This window comes from Prosopis cineraria, unplaced genomic scaffold (genome assembly GCF_029017545.1).
Source record: "Prosopis cineraria cultivar Desert tree isolate PC_DT_omini unplaced genomic scaffold, ASM2901754v1 PC2, whole genome shotgun sequence".
NCBI lineage: Eukaryota > Viridiplantae > Streptophyta > Magnoliopsida > Fabales > Fabaceae > Prosopis > Prosopis cineraria.
In genome coordinates this window covers 12,762,946-12,784,562 of record NW_026555333.1, presented here as the reverse complement: position 1 = coordinate 12,784,562, position 21,617 = coordinate 12,762,946, and the positions used below count along the sequence as shown (strand labels likewise).

The window sequence follows — 21,617 nt, the reverse complement described above, 5'->3', positions numbered from 1 at the left end:
ACTAAATTTTCTGTAATTTGAAGTGGTAAAGCAAACTTTGAGTGTGTTGTTCTTCCAGATGATATGACAAATAAGCTCTCATCTTTATTCCCCTTAATTGCATTCTCTATTTGATTCAATTTATGTCTCTTGACATTTTCGAGTTGTGTTCATTCACACACACTCTGGTTTTGATTCCAAAATGAATTAGAAAAAGAATCAAATTACGTCCAATTTGGTATTTTTCCATTTTGCATGCCTAGTCTAGGAAGGGGTGGTGGCAAGTATAACTCATTTGTACTTGACAATGTGAGGTACTTCTATGTTGACATTTTTTTTGTCCAATTAGCAAATCTACATGGTTTCCTTGATCAAGTTTTTGTTGCTTGTTGATATGTTATCTGTGCCAAACAAGTATCTTTTTTCCACCAAAGAGCATGTATTAACAAACTAACAAAGCATTTACAAGCAAAAGCTAAGATCAAAACTACACTCAAACCCTTGATCAAACTCCACCTCTTATAATCAAGAATGGATGGGGGTTGCTTAAAAGTGTAAAAATCATCGCTAGGATCTAAGGTTAATTTAGAAAATGTATCAGTATTAAGGTTGCATTCTTTAAACAGATATTTTCAAAGGGTTATGAAACTCCTTCAGAAGATTGTTGAATAAATGTAAATTTTAAAATTGGTCTTGATCAAAACTAGGTTTAGTTGATCATGATTTTTGTTTAATTTAAAAAATGTTAAAATTAAATAATAAATATGCACCCATTACACACAAATACATATAGCATTTTTTGTTTTGCGTGAAATAACTAACATCTTAAAACGTGGTTATGTTTTTAAAATCTGAACTAGAGACTTTATGAAACTTTCTTTTCAATTTAATTTAAGGTCCCATTGGCAAGGTTGTTAAATTTGTGATTTTGAATAAACTTATAATAGTGATGTAAACTCAAAACATAAACTTAGATTATAAACTCACAAGACTTTACTTTTATTGCAATTTTTAAAAATATATGATTAAATAATTAAAATATAAAATATGATCATAATTTAATTTAAATTTAAATTATTAAAATTAAATCTATATATATTCATAAATTATTATATTTGACAAAAAAATTGAAAATAAGGCAACTTTTTTTTGGTTTTTTTAATATTATTTTTTTAAGTTTTATTTTTTATTGAACTAAAGCCTATTACCACTTTTGTGAACTAAATTTTATATAGTATATACATATCTTGCCCAACAAATTCATAAGTGAATTTGCACGATTTTATAAGTCAGAAATATAAAAACGATAAACTTAAAAAATCAATTCATGAGTTTATCCAATTTTATCTAGTCTGAATTTAGAAGCAAATTAACATATTTTTGTAAACTAAAAATATAAAAATCATAAATAGAATTAACTTAAGAGTTTAAGAACAATGCTTTGTTGGTGCTTGATTGTATATTATTGTATTGATGTAAGGGTTAAAGATTATTTTTATCCCTAAACTGTACATGAAAGCTTAGAAATGACCTTAAAGGTTAATTTTATCCTTCGACCTCAAAATTTGGCTTCCTTCATGCCTCTAGTGTTAATTATCCATTAGCGAGGCTCACATGATTTTTTTAAATATTTTTAATAATAAAATATAATAGTGGGACTTACTTAATATTTTTTATTATATTTTTTTGGTTAAAGGTCAAAATATCCTTCAACTAAGCGAAAAGAGTTAAGGTCACCCTTAAAGTCAAGAAAGGGTCATTTATATCTCTTAACCGCTAAGATTTAATTTTGAATATTTTTTATAGTTTTAAAAAATACCCTTCTCTCTTCTCCCCATTCTCCTTCTCTCCTCTCTCTACCCCCTCATTCCTCTCTCGTTTGCTCATTCTTGGATTGAAGCAAGCAGGGTACCAACAACAAAGCACCCAACATGCTGATTGTAATCTTATTATCATTGTGAATGGTCAGGCTAAAGAGTAAATTAGAAGCATGTTCCTATAATGGTTGGTGGAGTTTTGGCATCATTTAGTAATGGCAAATTTAAAAGCTAGGTTAGGAATTACGGTAGAAAAATTGAGCTTGGAGCCATTGGAGAGCAGTGACATGAAGTTTAATTTTTACAAGCTTAAATAGAGACGTGCTCGAAGATGTGGCTTGAGCCCTTAAGAGACCTACTAAAATTATTAAAAAAATGGAGAGACCCACTAAAAAGATAAAAAAATTAAATGTAGGCTCTACTAAAGTGAAAGTTGACAAAATAGATGGTAGGGTGATAAAATAAAAAATATTAGCAACTGATGGATATAAATGACTTTTTCCTGACTTCAAGGGTGATTTTAACTATTTTCACTTAGTGGAGGGACATTTTAAACCCTTAACTCCATAAAAAAAATGATAGGACCTATTAAAAATTCACAATACGGATCTCACTAAAGATAAAATTTGATGAAATAAATGATAAGGTAATAGAATTAAAAAATTTAGTGGTTGAGAGATATAAATAATTTTTTTTTTTTTAACTTTAGGGGATCCTGACATTTTCTGAGTGGTATGTTAAACCGTTGACCCTTGATAGGATGGTGCCTGTCCATTTCCTTTGGCCAAGGACCAGAATGTTCAGACAATAGATAGATAACCCCTGTGTCGGAAAAGCAAATGGAAGCTCATCCCAGAGTTGCGCGACGACCTCATGACCCCCATCACGGGCCAGCACCACCATTGCACTGAAATTGGAGAGATCAATGTTCAGCCACTCAACCTTTCCCTATTCGAGCTTCAGACTAGAAGCTGGTGATCTAACTGATGAGGCTTGTCAAACGACGTCGTTTTTGTCATTTGTTGCTGGGGTCTTATATTAGCCGTTAGTAGAGGATTAGGACGCCCATGAAAGGATCTTGACAGTTGACACCTCAGAATCTGAGCTCCCAAGGTCCAAACTTGCGGGTTGCGGGGGCCACCCGCATCAATGGTTTTGAAGAAATTTCTTCATTGTCGGGGATTGAGGATTAGGGTTTTAACTTTTGAGAAAATCTACTGCTTCGCCATTGATGACAAGGATGTTCTTCTATTGTAGTTTTTCTGAGCGCGGATGCGCAGAACTTTCAACGGAATTGGCTTCAGAGACGCAACCAGGTGGGACAAGCAGAAGGAAAAAGCGAGCAAATTGTTCCCTTTATTGAAGGTATGCCCCCCCCCCCACTCCAAACTGACTTCTGTGGCCTGACCTCCATTAATGTAAGTCAGTCGAGACAAGGAACTTAATGGGGCTTCATGTTAGAAAATTACTACCCCCCGCCTTTCCGCTTGGTATATATCCCAGGTCTTTTCTATTTCAAATCCATTGTAATTGATATTCAATCAATGCATTTTGATTCTCCTCATGAACCCTAGGGTTGAGTCGGGGTGGGTTTTCAGGCATTGCTAGCCGCAGAACTAATCTTGAGTTCTGGGAATCACTTTCGTGGAATTCAGTAAGTGGCGTCATTTTTAATCTGACATTCCTTGATAAGCTGAAGTGCTGAATTTAAATTCACGTGAATCCTGATATCTTCTTTGTATTAGCGTCAGTCGTATTAGTAATCTGCTGGGGCTTTTGGAAGCCGCAGCGATAATCACTTTTCACTCTATTGATTTGGCCCCGGGGTCCATTCTCTAATTTTGTACTCCTATTCCTAATTCAAGAGGAGGACAGCTATCTTCGTTTTGCAAATTTGCATGCTGTTCAATGTGATACACATTACTATTCAAATTACGCGTTTTCATCTACCGCCTTGTTCTAGAGGTTGAATGTGAGGAATGAGGATTTCTGGCTTAGCCAGATCAAGAACCATTTTGTGACTCTGCTTGAGTGAAATCCAGATTTCCTTGACAAGTTGAAGAGCTGAATTTAAATTCATGCAAAACTAAATATCTAGACAGTCATAAAGATCACTCGTCTTAGTGATCTGGCACAGCATCTGAAGCTTTAACAAGGAACTATTCGCACCTATTCTTGATTTCTCCAGTGGATCACGTGTTGCTTATTTTCTTTACATTCTGTACAGGATATGTAGCAGCAACATGCCTTGTAAAATTCCTTGACTTTTAGGTGCTGAAACCTCTGATGCGAACAAGCTGTCAGGTTTGCTAAATTTTGGTCTAAAACATTGACCGTAGAATTTCATAGCACCACCATAAGATAAAAAGTATATGTATGCAGTAAGACTGATGACTTGTGAATTAGCTAGACAAGTACTTAGATCTTTGTGCAATCAGGCTTCTTAAGTCGTAAACCTTGATCACTAACAGTTTATAATTCTACTTTAGGTTACTGCGTGCATGGCATAGGGAAATGTTACAATCTAATAACTTAACTATTGAGACTGCCATTTATAGACTTCTTATACTGTATCGACAAATAGCCCTTATTCAATTCTGTAATGTCTTGCTAGAGAAGAAGAATTCACTTTGTAATAGCATAGAACAAAACGGTTCAATTTTGTCGTATATCATGAGCAACATCGTTATTCCCTTGCTTTGTTTTGTTGATGTTTTTCGTTATTTATGTCTTCTTTGTCGTATTCTGTCGCTCCTTTCCATCTATAATTCTCTCTGCTTTGAATAAGCCAAGACATGTCTATTCCTAATCATTCATGGTTATACTAAACAATTGAATCTCTTACTTGTAGTCTCCTTGTATGTGACATACAAAATACAAATGGTCCTTATTCTGTTCTTTGTTGTCTCATGGGGAAGATTTTACTTTGTTGTAACATGAAATAAAAGGAACTTTTCAATTAGATTGTAAGTTGTGATTGACACCTTTTTCCCTGTTTTCTGTATTATTAATTTTTTCATAAGTTATGTCTTATTCATCATATCCTGTCGCTCCTTTTCATGGATATTTGTCTTTATATAAATGGGACAAGTTGTGTGTATACCTAATCAATCTTGTTTATTATATAATTGAGCCTCCACTTTGTTGTCTCATTGTACTGTATAGACAAATTGCCCTTATTCACTAGGGTAGAAGAATTACTTTGCAATAACATCAAAAATGGTTTTCAATTAGATAATCAGTTGTGATTGGCATCTTTCTCCTCTTGCTTCAAATGGGCTAAAATGTGTGTATCCCTACTCATTCATGCTTATAATATATAATGAGTCTGCAAAGTCTCCTTATATAGAAACAAATGGCCTCTATTCTTCATTGTCTCACTGGGGAAGAACAATCCTCTCTGTTATTATGGCATAATATAAAGAGAAATTGTCGATTAGATAGTCCAAATTGACACCTTTCTCACTTGCTCTGTTTTTTAATTTTTTCTGGTTATTCGTGTCTTATTTTTCATATTATATCTTACCTTTTCATGCATACTTGTCTTTGCTGGAATGAGCCAGCATGTATTGTTATATCTTTAATGCCCATCTTTTCCTCAGACAATAACTTCACTTTTGGGTCTCCCCGCTGTTCCATCTCCCTCTTAGTAAATATATATATCAAGTTCATGAAGTTGATAACTTCATAGTGCATGAGAATAACAAAATGGCCAAGGAGCATAGTTGCATTGATCAAGGTGATCTGTGCAAATTAATAACTCCAACAGTTGGCACTGCTTTGGAAGGAACTGATGGAGCCTATAAGAGCAGTGGGGCTAAACAGGCCCTGTACAAGGGCCCAGGTTTGTGTGATTGGAGGGCGTGTGGATCCTAATACAGTTTTTCAGGTAGGGTTGTGTGATGAAGGAGGAAGGCAATGAAGATGGTGATTTTGTTAGGGAGGGTGCCTGGTCTGTTGAGTGCCAGATTGAGTTGGAGGAAGGAGGCTTCATCATTATCTTTTCTGTTTGAGTGTGTTCAGTTATTAGTGAGTTTAAGTGTGTTGAGCATTTTTCTTTTCTTTCCAGTTGCTTGTTTCCATTTTGTGTGAGAAATTTCTACTGTAATTTCTCTTCCCACTGAAGGGGAGATTATTTCTAGTATTAATATAGTATCAGTATTTTCATAGATTAATCATTAGATTTATTTTTTGTCAATTTCATATTTGGTTTCTTGGGTTCCATCAGGAACCTTCTATTGTCAACTATTTTTTATGTAAATGAATTTAACTACATAGAAGTGTGCCTTTTTTTCTAACGCCTATTCTTGACTATCCCATCTGTAATTTTGGCTATTTTATTTCTGCTGAATTTAAATGTGTTGTGCTTTTCGGTGTACAATGGATGGAATATCATTGGGACATCTTGTGTGTGGTTCTAGGCTTTTTTCAGGCAAGAGATATAAGTTCCAGTATCTGTGGCAATGGAAGATCACCAAGGAAATTTGTCACCTTCATCCTCTTCCTCCTCCTCTTCATCTTCTTCCTCCTCACCCAACCGACAGCCTATGTCAATTGATGAGGAGCTCTGGCAGATGGCTGAAGAAAGGGCCCAGGAGATACTGTATATAATTCAGCCAAATATAGTTTCCGAGATGAACAGAAAGGAAGTTGCTGAGTATGTTCAGAGTCTGATTAGAGGTTGCTACGGTGCAGAGGTTTGAATTTCTTTTAGTGTATTTGTTAATATATTTTTGGAGTATATTTCCCTAATTTTGTTATTTTATTATCTCCTTTTAATAACACTGCTGTCTTGGCCTCATAATTTATTGGGTGTTTTCCTAGTGGTTGCTGTTCTAAATGATTTGGATGTATGAACTATGACATTTCTGTCTTTTTCTCATAACTTGTTTTCCTAAAGGTCACCGCTCTATATGATTTGGATGTGCAAATCTATTTTATCATATGCAATGAATGTTCCTTGATTTTCAGTTACGGAGGTGATTGAAGTTCTTGTCTTTTTGGTTTCATTGTATCTTCCTTTCCTTTTCAGTGCAGTTAGATTCTGATATGATTTCATCATGGTTATGCAGGTCTTCCCATTTGGCTCAGTCCCACTAAAAACCTATCTTCCTGATGGGGATATTGACTTGACTACTCTCTGTCAAGAGAACGAAGAGGAGGATTTAGCTAAAGCTGTATGCAATATACTTGAAAGTTTAGAGGACTCTGAATACCAAGTAAAAGACATACAATATATACGTGCACAGGTTTAAAGTCAAATTGTCTAACTCAAATATCAAAATCACCTTTCCATTTTTGTCTTGATTTTTTGAAATATTTTTTTATCCTAGCTCGTGTGGTTTATCATGGGGCAGAGGCTCAAATGGATATTGTTTCCAGTAGAACATCAGTGAGAGAAGATTCTTATGTTAATCTAGAATACATAGTATCACCATAGTTCATGCTGTTGCTGAGTTTGAATGGATAGCCTGTAGAAATGCTGTCAGGACAAAGAAGTATTTGAAAACCACTGTGACCTTACAAGATGTCTCGGACTTAAATTTCTTCCAAGGCATTTTCCTAGCTATGATGTTAGTGGAGTCCTGTTAAAGACTGAAGTTGCTGCTACCATATTGAGTATTGAATGACGAGGAATCTGACAATAGTGACTTCTCATGAATGAAAAGTTCAAATAACAAAGGGCTTAGGCCTGTTGGATAAGTCCCTTATAGTTTCTCATTTGGTATTGATTACCTTTGCATACCATTGCTACTGAACCTTTTTCTCAAATTTGTTTTTATATTACATCCTGCATGAAAGAGTTTCTCCCTTGCCATTGTTGCTTCTTTTTTTGAAACCAAAATACTTGCCACTCTCTTTGTTTTCCATGAAAAAGAATTTCTAATGTTTGTCCCTCAACTTTATCACATTTCACTTATTGATTTTTGGGTGATGTATTCCAGGTCCAAGTCGTGAAATGCACTGTGAAAAATATAGCTGTTGACATCTCATTTAATCAGATTGCAGGGCTTAGCACTCTCTGTTTTCTGGAGCAGGTATAATCTTATCAATCACAGTGAACTCTTACAACCAATACTTGTTCTGTTTGTTGTAGACGTAAATTTCTAGTATTTCTTGGATCTGTACGCTTGAATTTCATTCATATGCAGTGCTACAAACCCTAAAAACATATAGCGTGTATGTAGAAAGATGCAGGGTACCTTTCCCATATTTGTGAAATGAATATGAAATTTAACGCCATATAAGAATTTGACTTGTATTAAGCTTCTGTATTTGTCTTGCTTTCCCTCCCATTCTGTATCAATTCAAATTGCTATTTTGGCCTTTGTTGCCTCCTGCGGAGAATTACATAAAATAACTACTTTTATTTTCATTTTCTTGGGTCGTTTTCTTTGCCCAATGTTGTGTTTGCCCCATCCCTTGGCTTTATAAATGAGTGAAGCTTTTAGTTCTCTCTGTCCAATACATTTGATCAATATTATCTAATGCTGCCCTTTGAAACAAAAAATTCAGGTTGATGAACTTGTTGGGAGAAACCATCTTTTCAAACGTGGCATTATTTTGATCAAAGCCTGGTGCTATTATGAGAGCCGAATTCTTGGAGCACACCATGGCCTGATGTCAACATATGCAGTTGAAACATTAGTCTTGTATATTATGAATCTTTTTCATTTATCTGTTCGTGGTCCTTTAGAGGTGAGCCTTTCTCTGATTTTCTATGCATCATTTTTCCAATATGCTTCCAAATTTGCATGTTGTTCACATCTACAAGAGGAAACCACTGAAGTGCTATTACTAGCAGGTCCTGTATAAATTCTTGGACTACTATAGCTCATTTGATTGGGACAGCTATTGTCTGAGTATAAATGGTCCAGTAACCATATCTTCGCTTCCAGAAATTGTTGGTGAGTGTTTTTCAATTGCATGATTTTATTGGAATGCTTATTTACAATTCAGTGCCTCATAGAAGATAAGCCGTTCTCCTTTGTCTGCTGCAGAGACACCAGATTGTGATTGGGATGACCTGCTGCTCAGTAAGGAGTTTCTGCAAAATTGCAGAGATATATTCTCTGTTCCAGCAAGGGCGTGTGAAACTGCAGCTCCGGAATTTCCGATTAAGCATTTGAACATTATAGATCCTCTAAGAAGCAACAACAATCTGGGGCGTAGCGTCAGCAGAGGTAATCGTACCAACTAAAGGAGAAATTAATGAAAATTATTCATTCAGTTGGAAAGTATAGCTAATATTAGAAAGTAATATTAGAAAGTATCAGGAAGTTCATTCCAATATTGAACGTTTTGAACTGTAGCAGCATATTACTACAGAATTGTTGCAACCCCTCCCCCCTTTTTCTTTATTAAATGCATGGTCTAGTGATGACCGTAGGTTTATATGTATTGGCATATTTACATGATTACATTAAGGCTAGTTATCTGAGACTGACTAGTTATTTCCAACCTTTAGAGTTTACTCTCTCCGTTTCTACATATAAAGGGAAAAAAAAAAAAACTGTATCACATAATTTGAGAAAGTCAATTAACTATAATAATTATGTCTAAAAATAAAAAAATTGGACTAAAATTTCCTGTGTTAATCATCATAAATATGCATGAATTATTTATTGTTAATGTCAACTATGAGGGGTGATTTAAGAAATGTGTAATAAATGCTTATTAAAATAGGTGATTTTGCTTATAAAAAAATACAAGTGAAAAGTGGTGGTTTTTCTAACAATAAAAAATGGAGGGAGTGTACCTGTTGAGGCTATAAAAATTCCCTCCGCCTAGTTGCTTATTGTTAACTTGTTGCTGGCAGGAAATTTCCATCGAATAAGGTTTGCTCTTTCCTTTGGTGCTCGAAAGCTTAGGGAAATCCTTACACTTCCTGGAGAAAGCTTGGGTGCAGCTCTTGAGAAGTTTTTCATGAACACTCTAGATAGAAATGGGAAAGGACAAAGACCAGATGTTCCTGTTCCTGTTCCTGCATTTGGAACTGGGAGATCTGAAGAGTCCGTCCTCGGTGGAGATTATCGCAGTTACTATGGTTGCCTACAATATAGTCAATTATATCACAATTATAGCATTCCATTTGCTGCCCATCAAATTTTACCATCATCACCTTCTCAAGTTGATGTTGCCCATCAAATTTTTCCATCTTCACCCTCTCAAGTTGATGTCCATGCATTGTCAAGCCAGCCGAGTTGGAGTCTGATTTACCAATTGGGTAACGATTTATACGTACCCATGCAGACATTCTACCATCCAAATGCTTCACAACAATTTGAAGCAACTTTCGGTGTTGAAGAGAAGGGGAAGTCTCGAGGAACAGGCACATACATACCTGACATGGTATTTTTTTTTTTTTTTCTTCTTCTTTCCGTTTTGGTATTTATTCTCTTCGCTTGGCTTTACCTATAATGTGGCCATGTTATCCAAAAAAAAAAAAGGGTTAGATCTTGCAGACTTATATACATTTTTTTTTTTTTAAATAGCTGCATACATATAATTCCTACTACAAGGATAAGCATATGAAAGTGTTCAGGCATAGAGGATCTGCTTCAGTGGATGCTAATATGCTGCCAAAATCGCATCAGAAGGAGGAACTATTGCAGATTCAGTCCGAGACAGAAATGGATCGCGATTCAAGGCCCTTCAAAGTCAAAACTGAAGAATTCCCTCTTCTTTCGGGCTTTCAAATGACCAGCTCCCCATCTGAAGCCCAAGGCTCTGTTCAGTTAAATCCTGACTGCGAGCAGCCCAGAAGTTCCTCTTCCTCACTGAATATTGAATTCGGAAAATACAGGTCTGCCAAACCACTGACAAAACGACCTTTGCCTGCAAAACAAGATAAGCCAGAATCTTCAGTTTCCAAAACTCTGGGCTCTTTGCTTGGTGTCCCAAAGATGGACATGAAGAAAGAGAATTCCTGAGGATATGAGTTGACAATCTCTAACCTGCAACTACAGTCATTTTGTAAGATTCTAGGATAACACCAAACAATAGCGAGTCCTAATGCGTTGCTTGTAATTCCGTATACTGTCTTCCAAACCAAACCTTGTTAGAATTGGAAGATGCTAGTGTTAGGTACTGAGAGTGTATTAGTCACATACATGTCAGCTGAGGAACCATCCTCTTGGATTGTTGAGATAGCCAATATATGCACATCTCCTCTCCGGTGGGAGAAGACAGGACTATTTCACTCGGGACCGTTTCGCATTTCTTTTCTTCTCAGAGTCCAAAGAAATTTGTACATGATTTCAACATATATAATAGCCAATCACCTAGAGTATATTGGGTTCCATGATTCCATCTTGTATGGTAGCCTATGTTGACAGCTAGTGGTTCATTTTTTCAATTTGCGTTGCAGCTGACTATTAGATGGAGAGGCTTCTTGGCTTATTGGTTTCCTTTTCTGCCATCCACTGTTGCCGACTCGTGTTTCTATTCGAACAGCCGAGACGGGTTTCAAAACATCTGTTCACTTTTCTTTCCTTGTTTTATAATACGTTTCATGTCGTTATTATTATTCGAATCTTTTATTTATTATTTTTAAACATATGAAGATAATGATATCTTCATTGTTAAAACTACAACTTTTTTAAAAAAAAATATTCTATATGGCGGCCAGAGGTGTGCAAAGAATTAGTACAATCGGGAAACGTTGAAAACTGGAACAGTGAAACACAGTAAACGAGTAACTGAAGATATAAAAATTGAACCAAACCAAATAAATCAAAATAATTTAAAAATTTAACCATAGCAAGCTGAAAAATCAAGAAAGCCCCATAACAATCAATCTATTACGACAGGTTTGCAGTTGAGAGGCTTGAAGGTTATCTTACATCACGAAAATTTCTTGCATTTAGTCTCACCATGAAGAGAACGTTATTCTACCAGACATTCGTCATTTTCATCATATACTCGATTCTTTCGGCTCAATATCGGTGGAACAAATTAGTGAATATGGTACTCCTATGTTTTCTTTTTCTCTCTTTTCTTTTCCTTTATTAATTTATGAATTGTAACTCCTATTAGCTTTAATTGATCAATTTGATCGTTTTATCCCAAAAAAAACAAAAACGACGACAACCCCAACTTGTCAACCAAATTCAATTCGATTTAGTTTCGCAACACGATGCCAAATTTGTACGAGGTTTGGCTATATAATCAAATCAACGTGTTCAACTGACAACTATTTATCTATCCAAGTATATTTATGTTTTTTAATTGTCTACCAAATCTGAGGCCAAAAAAAAAAAAGAATGAAAGTCAGATAATATGCTAGAACATTCCAATCTACCGTGACCACGGACCCAAAATAAATAGATAAATATGTAAGAGCTAGAAATAACATATATCAAGCCAACGATGATATTTTATCTCAGCGTTATGATCTAAGCATGGCCTTATTCGAGTATTTAAATATAGTGGCAACAGTTCCACTTGAAAAAGTATGTACATCGGACCAAGATATCACACAAGGATGACCCCACATCCAGGAACCAAAAACAAAAGCAATGAACACTCAGAGAAGTAGAGAATCCTTAATGGGTAAGACATGGTCGTCTTCTTCGATATCATCCAACTTTTTTGCGTTAAGTTGAACCAGCCAGACCCATGCATCCAAATTCCTAGGGTGGGTGAAGAATGAGCTATTCTTCGGAGTGAGACACAGTCAACGGAGTGAAAATGTACACGTGACAATCATGAATACCAACTCGAGCACTGAATGATGACACTGCATCCCTGGCTATTAACTTGTGCTGAAAGATAGTAAAGATGCCAAATAAAACTATTAAACTTAGTTGTACGGTGGTTTTGCAATGAATAATGAAAATCTCATTAATCAACCATTGGAATTTTGGATTGATCCGTTTTACTTTTACAAAAGTTCTGCAGAGCTTAGAAGCTTATCAAAATGCCAAAGATATCCCACAACTATAGAAAAATAAGAGTGGAGAAGAAAGGATGCGTGACATGCTGATTTTACCAGATATAAGCAATATTAAAAACAATAAGACATTGGTTAGCTTCTTTAAGTGTATAGTGAAAGCGTTGTAAGATAACATGAATCAATAGAAGCTCCTTGAGGCCAAGGATGCAAAAACAAGGTATAGAAAGACTACCTAGGGGCAATTATACGAAGCTAAGCTTGCTTACCTGCCACAAATCTCTGATAGAAACATGAATAGAATAATCAAGCCCAAGTAAATCCCATGAGGCTGTGATAGTGGAAACTTCTGAGCACCTATTCCAGAGAGCAACAACCAATCGGTTTCCAGACAGAGGGCCTGCCCAAACCTGCACGGAACATGTCTAGATAAAGAGCCAGTATAGCATATGCTAGCAGCTTTTTTAACTCCTACCTCCTTATAGCAGTCATCGAACATTTTACGTTAACTAGCATATAGGCACATGCCATAATACAGATATTCCCGGCCTAAAAATCAAACATCAAACTGGTCCATCACAGTTATCTAGGAATTCTCAATCCATCCATTTTAAGGGAGCGTCTGAGAAGCTTCATAGTCTAATCATTAGTTAACTGAAATCCATATTAATCCACCTACAAGATGTGAACTCCTTGATCCAGATGGACACCATTTGAACAATTAATTATCGTGATCACAATAAGAAGAAATGAGGATAAAATACCCCAGGCGTCATCATATAAATGCAATAAGAAATGGTGCAAAGAGACGACCTGACTGCAACCATCAATTCCAGCAACATGAACTTTCCTTCCCTGGACTCCAAGTGGATCTGCATAGAGACATAATACCAATACCTATTACAAATTTCTGAATTAGATAAAGGATAAAAATGTAAAGAAACAATATAACCAGCAAAAAAGATTAAGAAGCATTACATAAAATGTGATAGCTCAGAGAGGGGAAGGAATTGTTGCTACCTTGGTTTATGGCAATAACTTCTTTATTGCTCAAAATCTCAAATGTTTCAGCAGTCATATTTCTTACATCACAGCCAATTAACAAGGGAGCCTGCATGCACAAGTTCAACATTTTGACTTACTGAAAGAAATAGCTATAGCTTTTGACGATTGCAAGTGTCTTGATGACAAGTGATGGCCACAAATAACAAAGGTAACGGATTACCTTCATGTCACAGATAAACTAATTTATATATTCAAACAGGTCAGATCATAACGAAAATGTTACCCAGCAGTAAACTTTCCCACCCACGCTGACATGCAACATCACTAGCTAATTAGCAGGCACCAAGTGGAGAATAAAAAGCCATTTGGTCATACATACCAGTCCACATAAAAAGCAATTGAAGAAAAGATGGGGAGGGGGAAGGAAAAAGAACACTAGGACTTAAAAGCAAGACCTTCATTAGTGCCCAGATGCTAAAATGACCACGATATTCTGGGTAAGTCATGCCACCATTGCCAACTTCCAGCATATCTGGGTCTGTCCAAGAAATATAACAAGCAGAATAAACAAGAATGGTTCAGGTATCTACTGGTTCACGGAAACTAATATAGAAAAATACAAAAATTTTACCATTCCACCCTCCGGGACCAGCATAAGCCGCCCACTTGTTATTTAGATCAGCAATAGTTGTCATGCTGAACAAGAAAACCGACATTTATCAGTATACAGCCACCTTTTCAGAAAATTTTGATCTTGAGCTATAGTTTTCTATGTTTGGAACATGAATAATAACAGCTTATATGTTAAGTCCAAAGACAATGCTCCTTATTGATATAAGATTGAGATATAAAATTGGCATGCATGTGCCCCAATCCCAGAATAAAGAAGAAAAAGTATCATTTATCAAATAAATACAGCCTTTTAATGTGAAAGCAACAAACATTTATATTGGTCAACCTGAGCTTTGTTGATAGATTTAGCAAAATACTGTATTCCACATTAAACAAAAAATGCAACACCAGCTCAATGGTAGTGCTTTGCCATCACTTAACACAACCCTCACAACTGATCAATATTCTCCCTGGCTTTCTCAAGGCCCTATTCCATCCCTCTAACACAATCTTGACTGCATGTGTCCATAATCCTCTCAGATCAATTGGCTCTCATTCCAAGACTCTAGGCACGACAAAGACTCTCGAGGGAAATCTTTATTGCATAAGAAATGATTCAATAAAGTGCATTTAACTTCCGCTAATATACACACCAGTTAGAGTAAGCAGAACTGTAATTAAAACCTAATATATCAACCTCCTTGTTCCCTCTCTTATTCCCTCTACTAACAGACGTCACTGACTCTTTTTATCTCCACCTTATTACAGGTATCACTACTCAATAAATGAAAATCCGAACAATCTTTTTCACATGGATAGCAAACCTTACTGCACATGGCATTAAATCATTATTTGGAATTCGTAAAATTCATACTCCAGAAAACGCAGAATCCCAAATTACTACTCATATTTTGATCATACAGCCAAAGTGATTAAAATAAGATGTATGAAAATGAAAGAAGAACTATTCCCATGATAATTTAAAATTAGATTAAAGAGTATTTCCATCCCTAAACCATTTCGCAAGGAGCACTATCCTAAACTAATTATTGAGCAATGTTGCCCCTCAAATGTCAAAATCATTGCAATATTTCCACTTGACTAGCGAAACATCGTTAACTGCTAAATTCAATTGAATTTACATTAAAGAGCATTTTTCCCCCTAATGTGGAGCAATTGGTACCTTTGTTTTAGGGAAAACACAACTATTAGTCCCTATAGTTTTATGATGTTTTACTTTTTTTTTTTTTTTTGGCTCCAAGTCTCTATAGTTTTTCTAATCTACAATGTTAGTCCCTCTATTTTCAAATATGCTCAAAGGGATGATGATGTGACACTAACAATGTTAAATTATCTTATGTGTAACAAATGTTGTTAAATCTTGTGCTGAATGTTAAAATAAGAAAGAAAAAGATAAAGCAATCACAAAATATAGAGTAACAAAGATCAACTGGAAGAATAGAAGACTATACCTGACTACATGAAGACAAAATAAACTCCAATATCAGCATTTAAAAAAAAAACAAAAACAAAACAACCAATGACTTCAAAATCAGGAAGAAAAAATGGACGAGTTCAAAGTCTATAAAAAACAAATAAAATAAAATCTAACCTTTATTTGACACGCAGTAAAATGATGTTAGTTATATGTCAGATAATTTGACACCATTAATGCTATATCATCATCCCTCTGAACATATTTGAAAATAGAGGGACTAACATTATATAGGCAGGAAAAACTATAAGGACTAGGAGCAATGAAAAAAAGTACAAGGACCAATAACAAAACACGATAAAATTATATGGATCAATAATTATATTTTTCCAAAAAAACCTATGATAATGTGGACAGATATAACTATGAAATTGTCAATTGACTGGTGATTATACGCCTATCATAACTAGCTATAGGATTAGCAAACTTTTTTTAGCAATGAACATCTATATAACTTATAATAGTGTAGATAGATATAACTTGTTTCATTACAATTAGTTGATCATCAATACATAAAGACCTTTTCACCAATGAATTCTTAGCTAACAAACCATGTGACACCCTAAAAATGATGAGGAATGTTTTGATTGAAGAAATGGGGATGCCAATTGCTCCACATAATTGAATGTGAAGGTGCCAATTACTCCTCATGAATATTTTAGAAGCAAAAATTCTCTTTAACCCCAAGTCAACATGAAGTTAACAGTCAACACCAATATCCTTTAGTCCAGGGACAGCATTGCAACAATTTTGACTCTTAAAAGGTGACATTAATCCCATAAATAATTTAGGATATGCAATGCTCCTCGTGAAATAGCCCAAGGGCAAAAATGCTTGTAACCCAAAAGGCCAAAATTCAGTATTACATGGGAATAATAGCTAGGAAGGGGAGGTTAGTTTACGTGATATTAGTACATACAGAACTCTCTCCTATTAGTATAAATAGATAGGTACGGTATTGTAATAGGTGGCTGATGATTGAACACACTTGTTTTATGTTCAAATGTACCGCCTAGTAATTCCAATATCACATTTTCCCCATGTATTTCATTGGCATACTACTAGATCGCCATTTGATAAAAATCAATCCCAATAATATGATTTAAAAGACAGCAAACAAGAGAATCCAGCTAACAACCAAGATAATTTGTTAAACGCAATTATTTAAACTTCTAAAGTGTCTTTAGTCGAAACTAAATTTCTTGAAGTAACTGGCCAGCCCATAATGTTTATTGCATCACCTATTAGTCAAAATCCTGAATTTTCACCTGACCCATGAATCACTGATGTCATCAGTTGTGCGCCAACTGTTCCCAACCTTGCCTGCCCATAAAGCAGGGTCATCAACGCCCCTGTAAAACATAAAAATGATGCATGAAAAATCATCTGTCAAACCAACAAATCTCAAACAATAGAACAGACAAAAATGAATACCATTCACAGATTGAATAGAAAATTGTACGTCCAGATGCATTCAGAGCATCACACATCAGTGGGTATCTGGAAACATATTACAATATTGTATCAGTTCACATGTACTAGGCATCACTGCAGCGGCAACAACCTCAGATCATAGATAAGATACCGTTTTTCTGGCGGGATACCCAGATTGTAGCAGTTGTCATACTTCAAATAATCTATATCCTGATAAAACAAGTGAACAAAGTAAATCAATGACGCAATGGTGGAAAATATAGCCAGAAGAGTGGCTCCAAAAGCACCTTAAGATATGTTCTCAAGATTAGTCTGTCTTTATAGCGTTAAACAACCCTTTATGAACATCAAGTGGTTACAATAATTTTGAGGAATGATTTGGTTACTTGTTTATGACATTCTAAAGCAACGCTGTGATTCTGATTGTGTCACCTAATGTAAGTACATGTATGTATAGGACAACACAAAACCAACCTCTGGATGCATGACACCCAAACCTGAAATGGTCCAAATTTGGGCCTCATGATGATTCTGATCACAGTTTCAAAGTTCAAACTCAACCACCAACTATTGGTTTTCTTTCACACACACACACACGATTCCCTAAAAGTTATGTGATGATGTAAAACTAACTTATTTATATAGGTTGTAATTTGCTATTATAAAATGAGATAATGGTAACTAACCCAAGAGGCAAACGTGTCTGCATCATCAACTTCATGGAAAAGTGATCCTGGTCGGACTTGACATGTAAATACCCTAACATCAAGAATAAAAAAATTGAGGGACTAGGAGTCAGTTTAACACATTCAATATGTTCAATACAAGCATGTTTAATTCTGGAATGGATTTTTCAAACTTCCGGCTTGATGTCACCATATCATTCATCATACCCTGCATCAGAATATATACCAAGCTTGAGCCCCCTTTTATGTACATAATCTGCAAGGGCTTTGATTCCTGATGGAAAAGTCTTAGGATCAGCAACCAGTTGACCCTGCAGAACCAAACAAAACAAAGTAAGAAGTATACAAATGCTGGCTGAGACCAGCTTTATCACTGTAGAGCCAAGTAATCTGATGGGCCCATGGCTGGGGACCCAACTAACTCACACTTGTGGTATTCTGAAATATTCCTAGAAGGGAAAGGGATGAGGTGGTGGGAAGGGAAAATCATGGAATGAACATCATCAACTAGCCCAGTCAAGCTGTTTGAAAGGTGATGACTGGTGACGTAGAAGAGAGGGTAAGAGTTTGTTGGAGGAAATATTATGGTGTTCTAAGGCTGGAGACGGAGAGTGAAGAGTCATAGAACCATTGCTTGAAGATATCCTAACCTCTCGAGCAAGGGAAACCTATATATACAACTCCATCTGTTTCTTTCGCACTTTTCTCTGTAAACAGTACTTTTATGATTCATTTCTGCCGTGTTCCACAGCTCTACCTATTTCACTGAAACAATAGAGAAGTTTTGCTGTTTTTTTTACTTAAATAATATCGAAATTATCCAAACGTTCTATCAGAATCTTTCATTTACATGGAAGATGGACAACTTGTATACTTGCTTTGCTGCCTTATTATCCATCAAGAACTACCACTACATATGCAAGAGTATAATGAAATATCCCCTGCTCCCATCTTCCAAGGCCTAGGGACTCCTATAAGTGTTTAAAAAATGTAAAGAAAGTACAACCTCCTAAAGATAAACAAATACTACAATTCAATAGTTATATCAATTCTGATGTTCATCACATTATCAAGATGTATTAAATGCCAAATGGTATAATTATTTAAACACTAAATTGAAAGAAAAACATTATATCATAAAAATAAGGATGATGGTCCAAAAGATTGTTCCTGCTGATTTAATGTAAAGTGAAAGCAACATGATTCAGCTGACCTTTGAATTTCTTGTTGCAGAAGACCAACAATCATCTGCAATTAACAATATTAAAATTAGTCCAACATCAACAAATAATGTTTCATTAAGGGAAGCTAGAAGAGTACCTATGTTGACGTAGACATAACCTAAATCAGCCAAACCCGTTGATACAAGTGCATCAGCTGGATGGAAAATATGCATATCAGTAAAGTTGGATGTGAACTGGTGAGGGTAAAAACAAAATTATACCATCACTCCATCAGTGAGATAAAATATCACACATCATCTTACTCAATAACACCACTGAATTGTTTGATAAAAGGATGGTTTATTAAAACAGAGCTTTTATTTGCGAGTGTTTCTAGGTTTTCAAAAAATGCAAATAAATTGAAATAAATAAGCACCTCTTTAGTCAGCAATGCCATTGGAAACTGTAGGAGATCCCACGGAAACATTCTCACAAAATATGTGAATCACAAGATTTATGCTTTAATTGAACAGTCCAAGCAAAGATAGGGGCACGTAAAAGGGGAGAAAGAAAGCCGGCAGGCCCTATTCAGATCTGATAAGAAATTTATGACTCAATGAGTGCAGTGCACGAATGTTTGTGCACATAATATGTAATTTTAGATATCATGTACAACCATGATATGTACGCGCGATGTGTAAATAAACTAGCAACAGTTAGCATACTAAATACATCTTGAAGATCTAGTAAACTTCAAATTGCAAATAACCCAATGCATAGCAATACAACTCAGACAGGAAGAAATCAACAGTTTCCAAAAATGACACGAACTAATGAATTTCAGATCTCGAATGAAAGCACTATATGAAATTTTCACCCACTGGCATGCAAAAATCACAATGAAAGTTGATGAGATTAACGAAAAAAATTTTCATAAGTAATCACTGTTTACATCACTTTATGAAAAATAATCAGATTTTTCCAGTATATTGAACAATATTTTTTAATTTAGATTCCTGAAGACCAAGCACTAATATATTTTATGATTCACTAATATCTGTAACTTTTCCTTGATTTTGAACAGCTAAGTGGATCCATTTGTAATTGGTTACACACACACATGGATTTTAACAGAATCAAATATGGTTTAGACTTGAGTCCACGAACTGCCGCGTCTATATATGCATATATATTAGTCCCAGGCTCATTACTGCAACTTTACAGCCATCGTGTTTCCTTCAAGTTTTGAATCAGCTCAAAAGATTTCGACTGCTTGTGAAACACCAAAATCCCTCATGTATACAGAAAATTCATCAAGGAAATGGAAACAATGTCTCCATAACCTGTTGCATGGAGGCAAAAAAAAATAAAAAATACCCGTTTCCCTGATGACTGTTTCATTGATATTGCAAGCGAAGAAGTTCCAGCTATTCCATCTACAAAAGAAAAAATCACGTCACATAAGTCATCAATCATCATAACAGACCCGTATTGACATTTCTCCAACTAAAACAAAAAACTATATTACAACTTACAAGAAACATCAGTCTACAACCTCATTTCTACAACTTAAGGCCACAACACATGCATCAATTCCAACGGCCACAGCCTCTTAACAAATTCGTAGTCATACACCACAACGAATGCCTACTTACTATATGCATGCGGGTCTTTGCTCATTGGTTTGTTACAACCATGAAAATGCCAAAAAGAATGAGAAAAAGGAAAGAAAACCTAATCAATATTTTCAATTAATGGCAATGATCCAGAGAAAACCTTCGAGACTTCGACTTGAGAATAGAAAGCACAGGGAAGAAGGAGAAAGAGTGAGAAACGAACCCCATCTGAGGCGTCCGACCCAAACCGTTGTTAAGCTGAAGTATACCATACTTGGAAGAGTCGTAAATGGAGTGAAAGTCAGAGCTGAAGATAGATTTCTCCTGGGTCTGCAAGAGAGGAGCCACACGCGCAGCAATTGAAACAGAGGAAGCACAGGGGAAGAAGAAGAAAATAAGCAGACGCGCACAAACAGAGTAGCTCTGCTTCTGCTTCGCCATGGATGAAATTCACCTAACCTTCTCTATCCACTCTTCAGACAAGCATTGAGATCAAAGAAGTGTCAAGTATGCATAAACGTGTTGGAAGCAAGAAGCAAGCGAGGACCGAATCCAGATAAAATATTATAATATCCCTGATGATCCTTTTCTCTCGTGACAGGTCATCTGCATCTTCCTTTTCAGTGGGAGAATCGCACTGCAGGTTGACAAAAAATTGCAGTTTGGACCCAAAAAAATTTGATAATGCACATCCAACTCAAAAGCCTTTGCTATAATTTTTTTTAAAAATGAAAGTATAATTTTTTTTTTTGTATGATTTGAAAACTTAAGACATATGTAAAACCCTCATCCACAAAACATAACATGATATTCATGAATTATTAACATAATTTTCATACATGTCTAATTAATTTATAGTTAAAACATACAAGTCACATGTTGATATAAAATTCATAGGTCCACAACATGATATTTA

At 35.5% G+C, this 21,617-nt stretch overlaps 2 protein-coding genes across 5 annotated transcripts; one reads left to right on the top strand and one right to left on the bottom strand.

Moving 5' to 3' along the window:
• The first annotated feature begins 2,854 nt into the window (after positions 1-2,854).
• LOC129302336 (uncharacterized) lies at positions 2,855-11,106 on the top strand. 3 transcript variants are annotated; one of them, XM_054941136.1, is made up of 11 exons: positions 2,934-2,948; positions 3,054-3,161; positions 4,024-4,100; positions 6,218-6,493; positions 6,869-7,045; positions 7,742-7,834; positions 8,313-8,495; positions 8,602-8,704; positions 8,798-8,980; positions 9,616-10,148; positions 10,292-11,106. In XM_054941136.1, the coding sequence occupies exons 4-11, from the start codon at positions 6,260-6,262 to the stop codon at positions 10,727-10,729; spliced, it is 1,944 nt and encodes a 647-aa protein (XP_054797111.1). In that variant the 5' UTR covers positions 2,934-2,948; positions 3,054-3,161; positions 4,024-4,100; positions 6,218-6,259; the 3' UTR covers positions 10,730-11,106. The 3 variants fall into 3 exon arrangements, with proteins under 3 accessions (XP_054797113.1, XP_054797112.1, XP_054797111.1); XM_054941138.1 differs by having other exon boundaries at positions 2,855-3,161; positions 10,342-10,482; XM_054941137.1 differs by lacking the exon at positions 4,024-4,100 and having other exon boundaries at positions 2,933-2,948.
• A 1,041-nt stretch (positions 11,107-12,147) lies between these two features.
• LOC129303137 (alpha-galactosidase 3) lies at positions 12,148-21,242 on the bottom strand. Of its 2 annotated transcripts, none has more exons than XM_054942230.1 (15): positions 20,925-21,242; positions 20,463-20,521; positions 19,243-19,299; positions 19,136-19,170; positions 18,130-18,233; positions 17,923-17,995; positions 17,388-17,446; positions 17,237-17,302; positions 17,071-17,154; positions 14,327-14,391; positions 14,151-14,233; positions 13,669-13,801; positions 13,504-13,562; positions 12,960-13,100; positions 12,148-12,562 (listed from the first exon to the last, which is right to left on the bottom strand). In XM_054942230.1, the coding sequence occupies exons 1-15, from the start codon at positions 21,140-21,142 to the stop codon at positions 12,452-12,454; spliced, it is 1,347 nt and encodes a 448-aa protein (XP_054798205.1). In that variant the 5' UTR covers positions 21,143-21,242; the 3' UTR covers positions 12,148-12,451. The 2 variants fall into 2 exon arrangements, with proteins under 2 accessions (XP_054798205.1, XP_054798207.1); XM_054942232.1 differs by having other exon boundaries at positions 13,711-13,801; positions 20,925-21,241.
• Between the last annotated feature and the right edge of the window lie 375 nt (positions 21,243-21,617).

Excerpts from the sequence above, each read along its gene's own strand:
- LOC129303137 (XM_054942230.1), bottom strand. The coding sequence starts at position 21,142 with ATGGCGAAGCAGAAGCAGAGCTACTCTGTTTGTGCGCGTCTGCTTATT. Across the intron at positions 13,101-13,503 it reads GAATTGATGGTTGCAGTCAG|GTTTGGGCAGGCCCTCTGTC; the intron begins GTCGTCTCTTTG and ends TGTTCCGTGCAG. Across the intron at positions 12,563-12,959 it reads CTATCAGAGATTTGTGGCAG|CACAAGTTAATAGCCAGGGA; the intron begins GTAAGCAAGCTT and ends ACTATCTTTCAG.
- LOC129302336 (XM_054941137.1), top strand. The coding sequence starts at position 6,260 with ATGGAAGATCACCAAGGAAATTTGTCACCTTCATCCTCTTCCTCCTCC. Across the intron at positions 7,046-7,741 it reads TACAATATATACGTGCACAG|GTCCAAGTCGTGAAATGCAC; the intron begins GTTTAAAGTCAA and ends GATGTATTCCAG. Across the intron at positions 8,705-8,797 it reads TTCGCTTCCAGAAATTGTTG|AGACACCAGATTGTGATTGG; the intron begins GTGAGTGTTTTT and ends TGTCTGCTGCAG.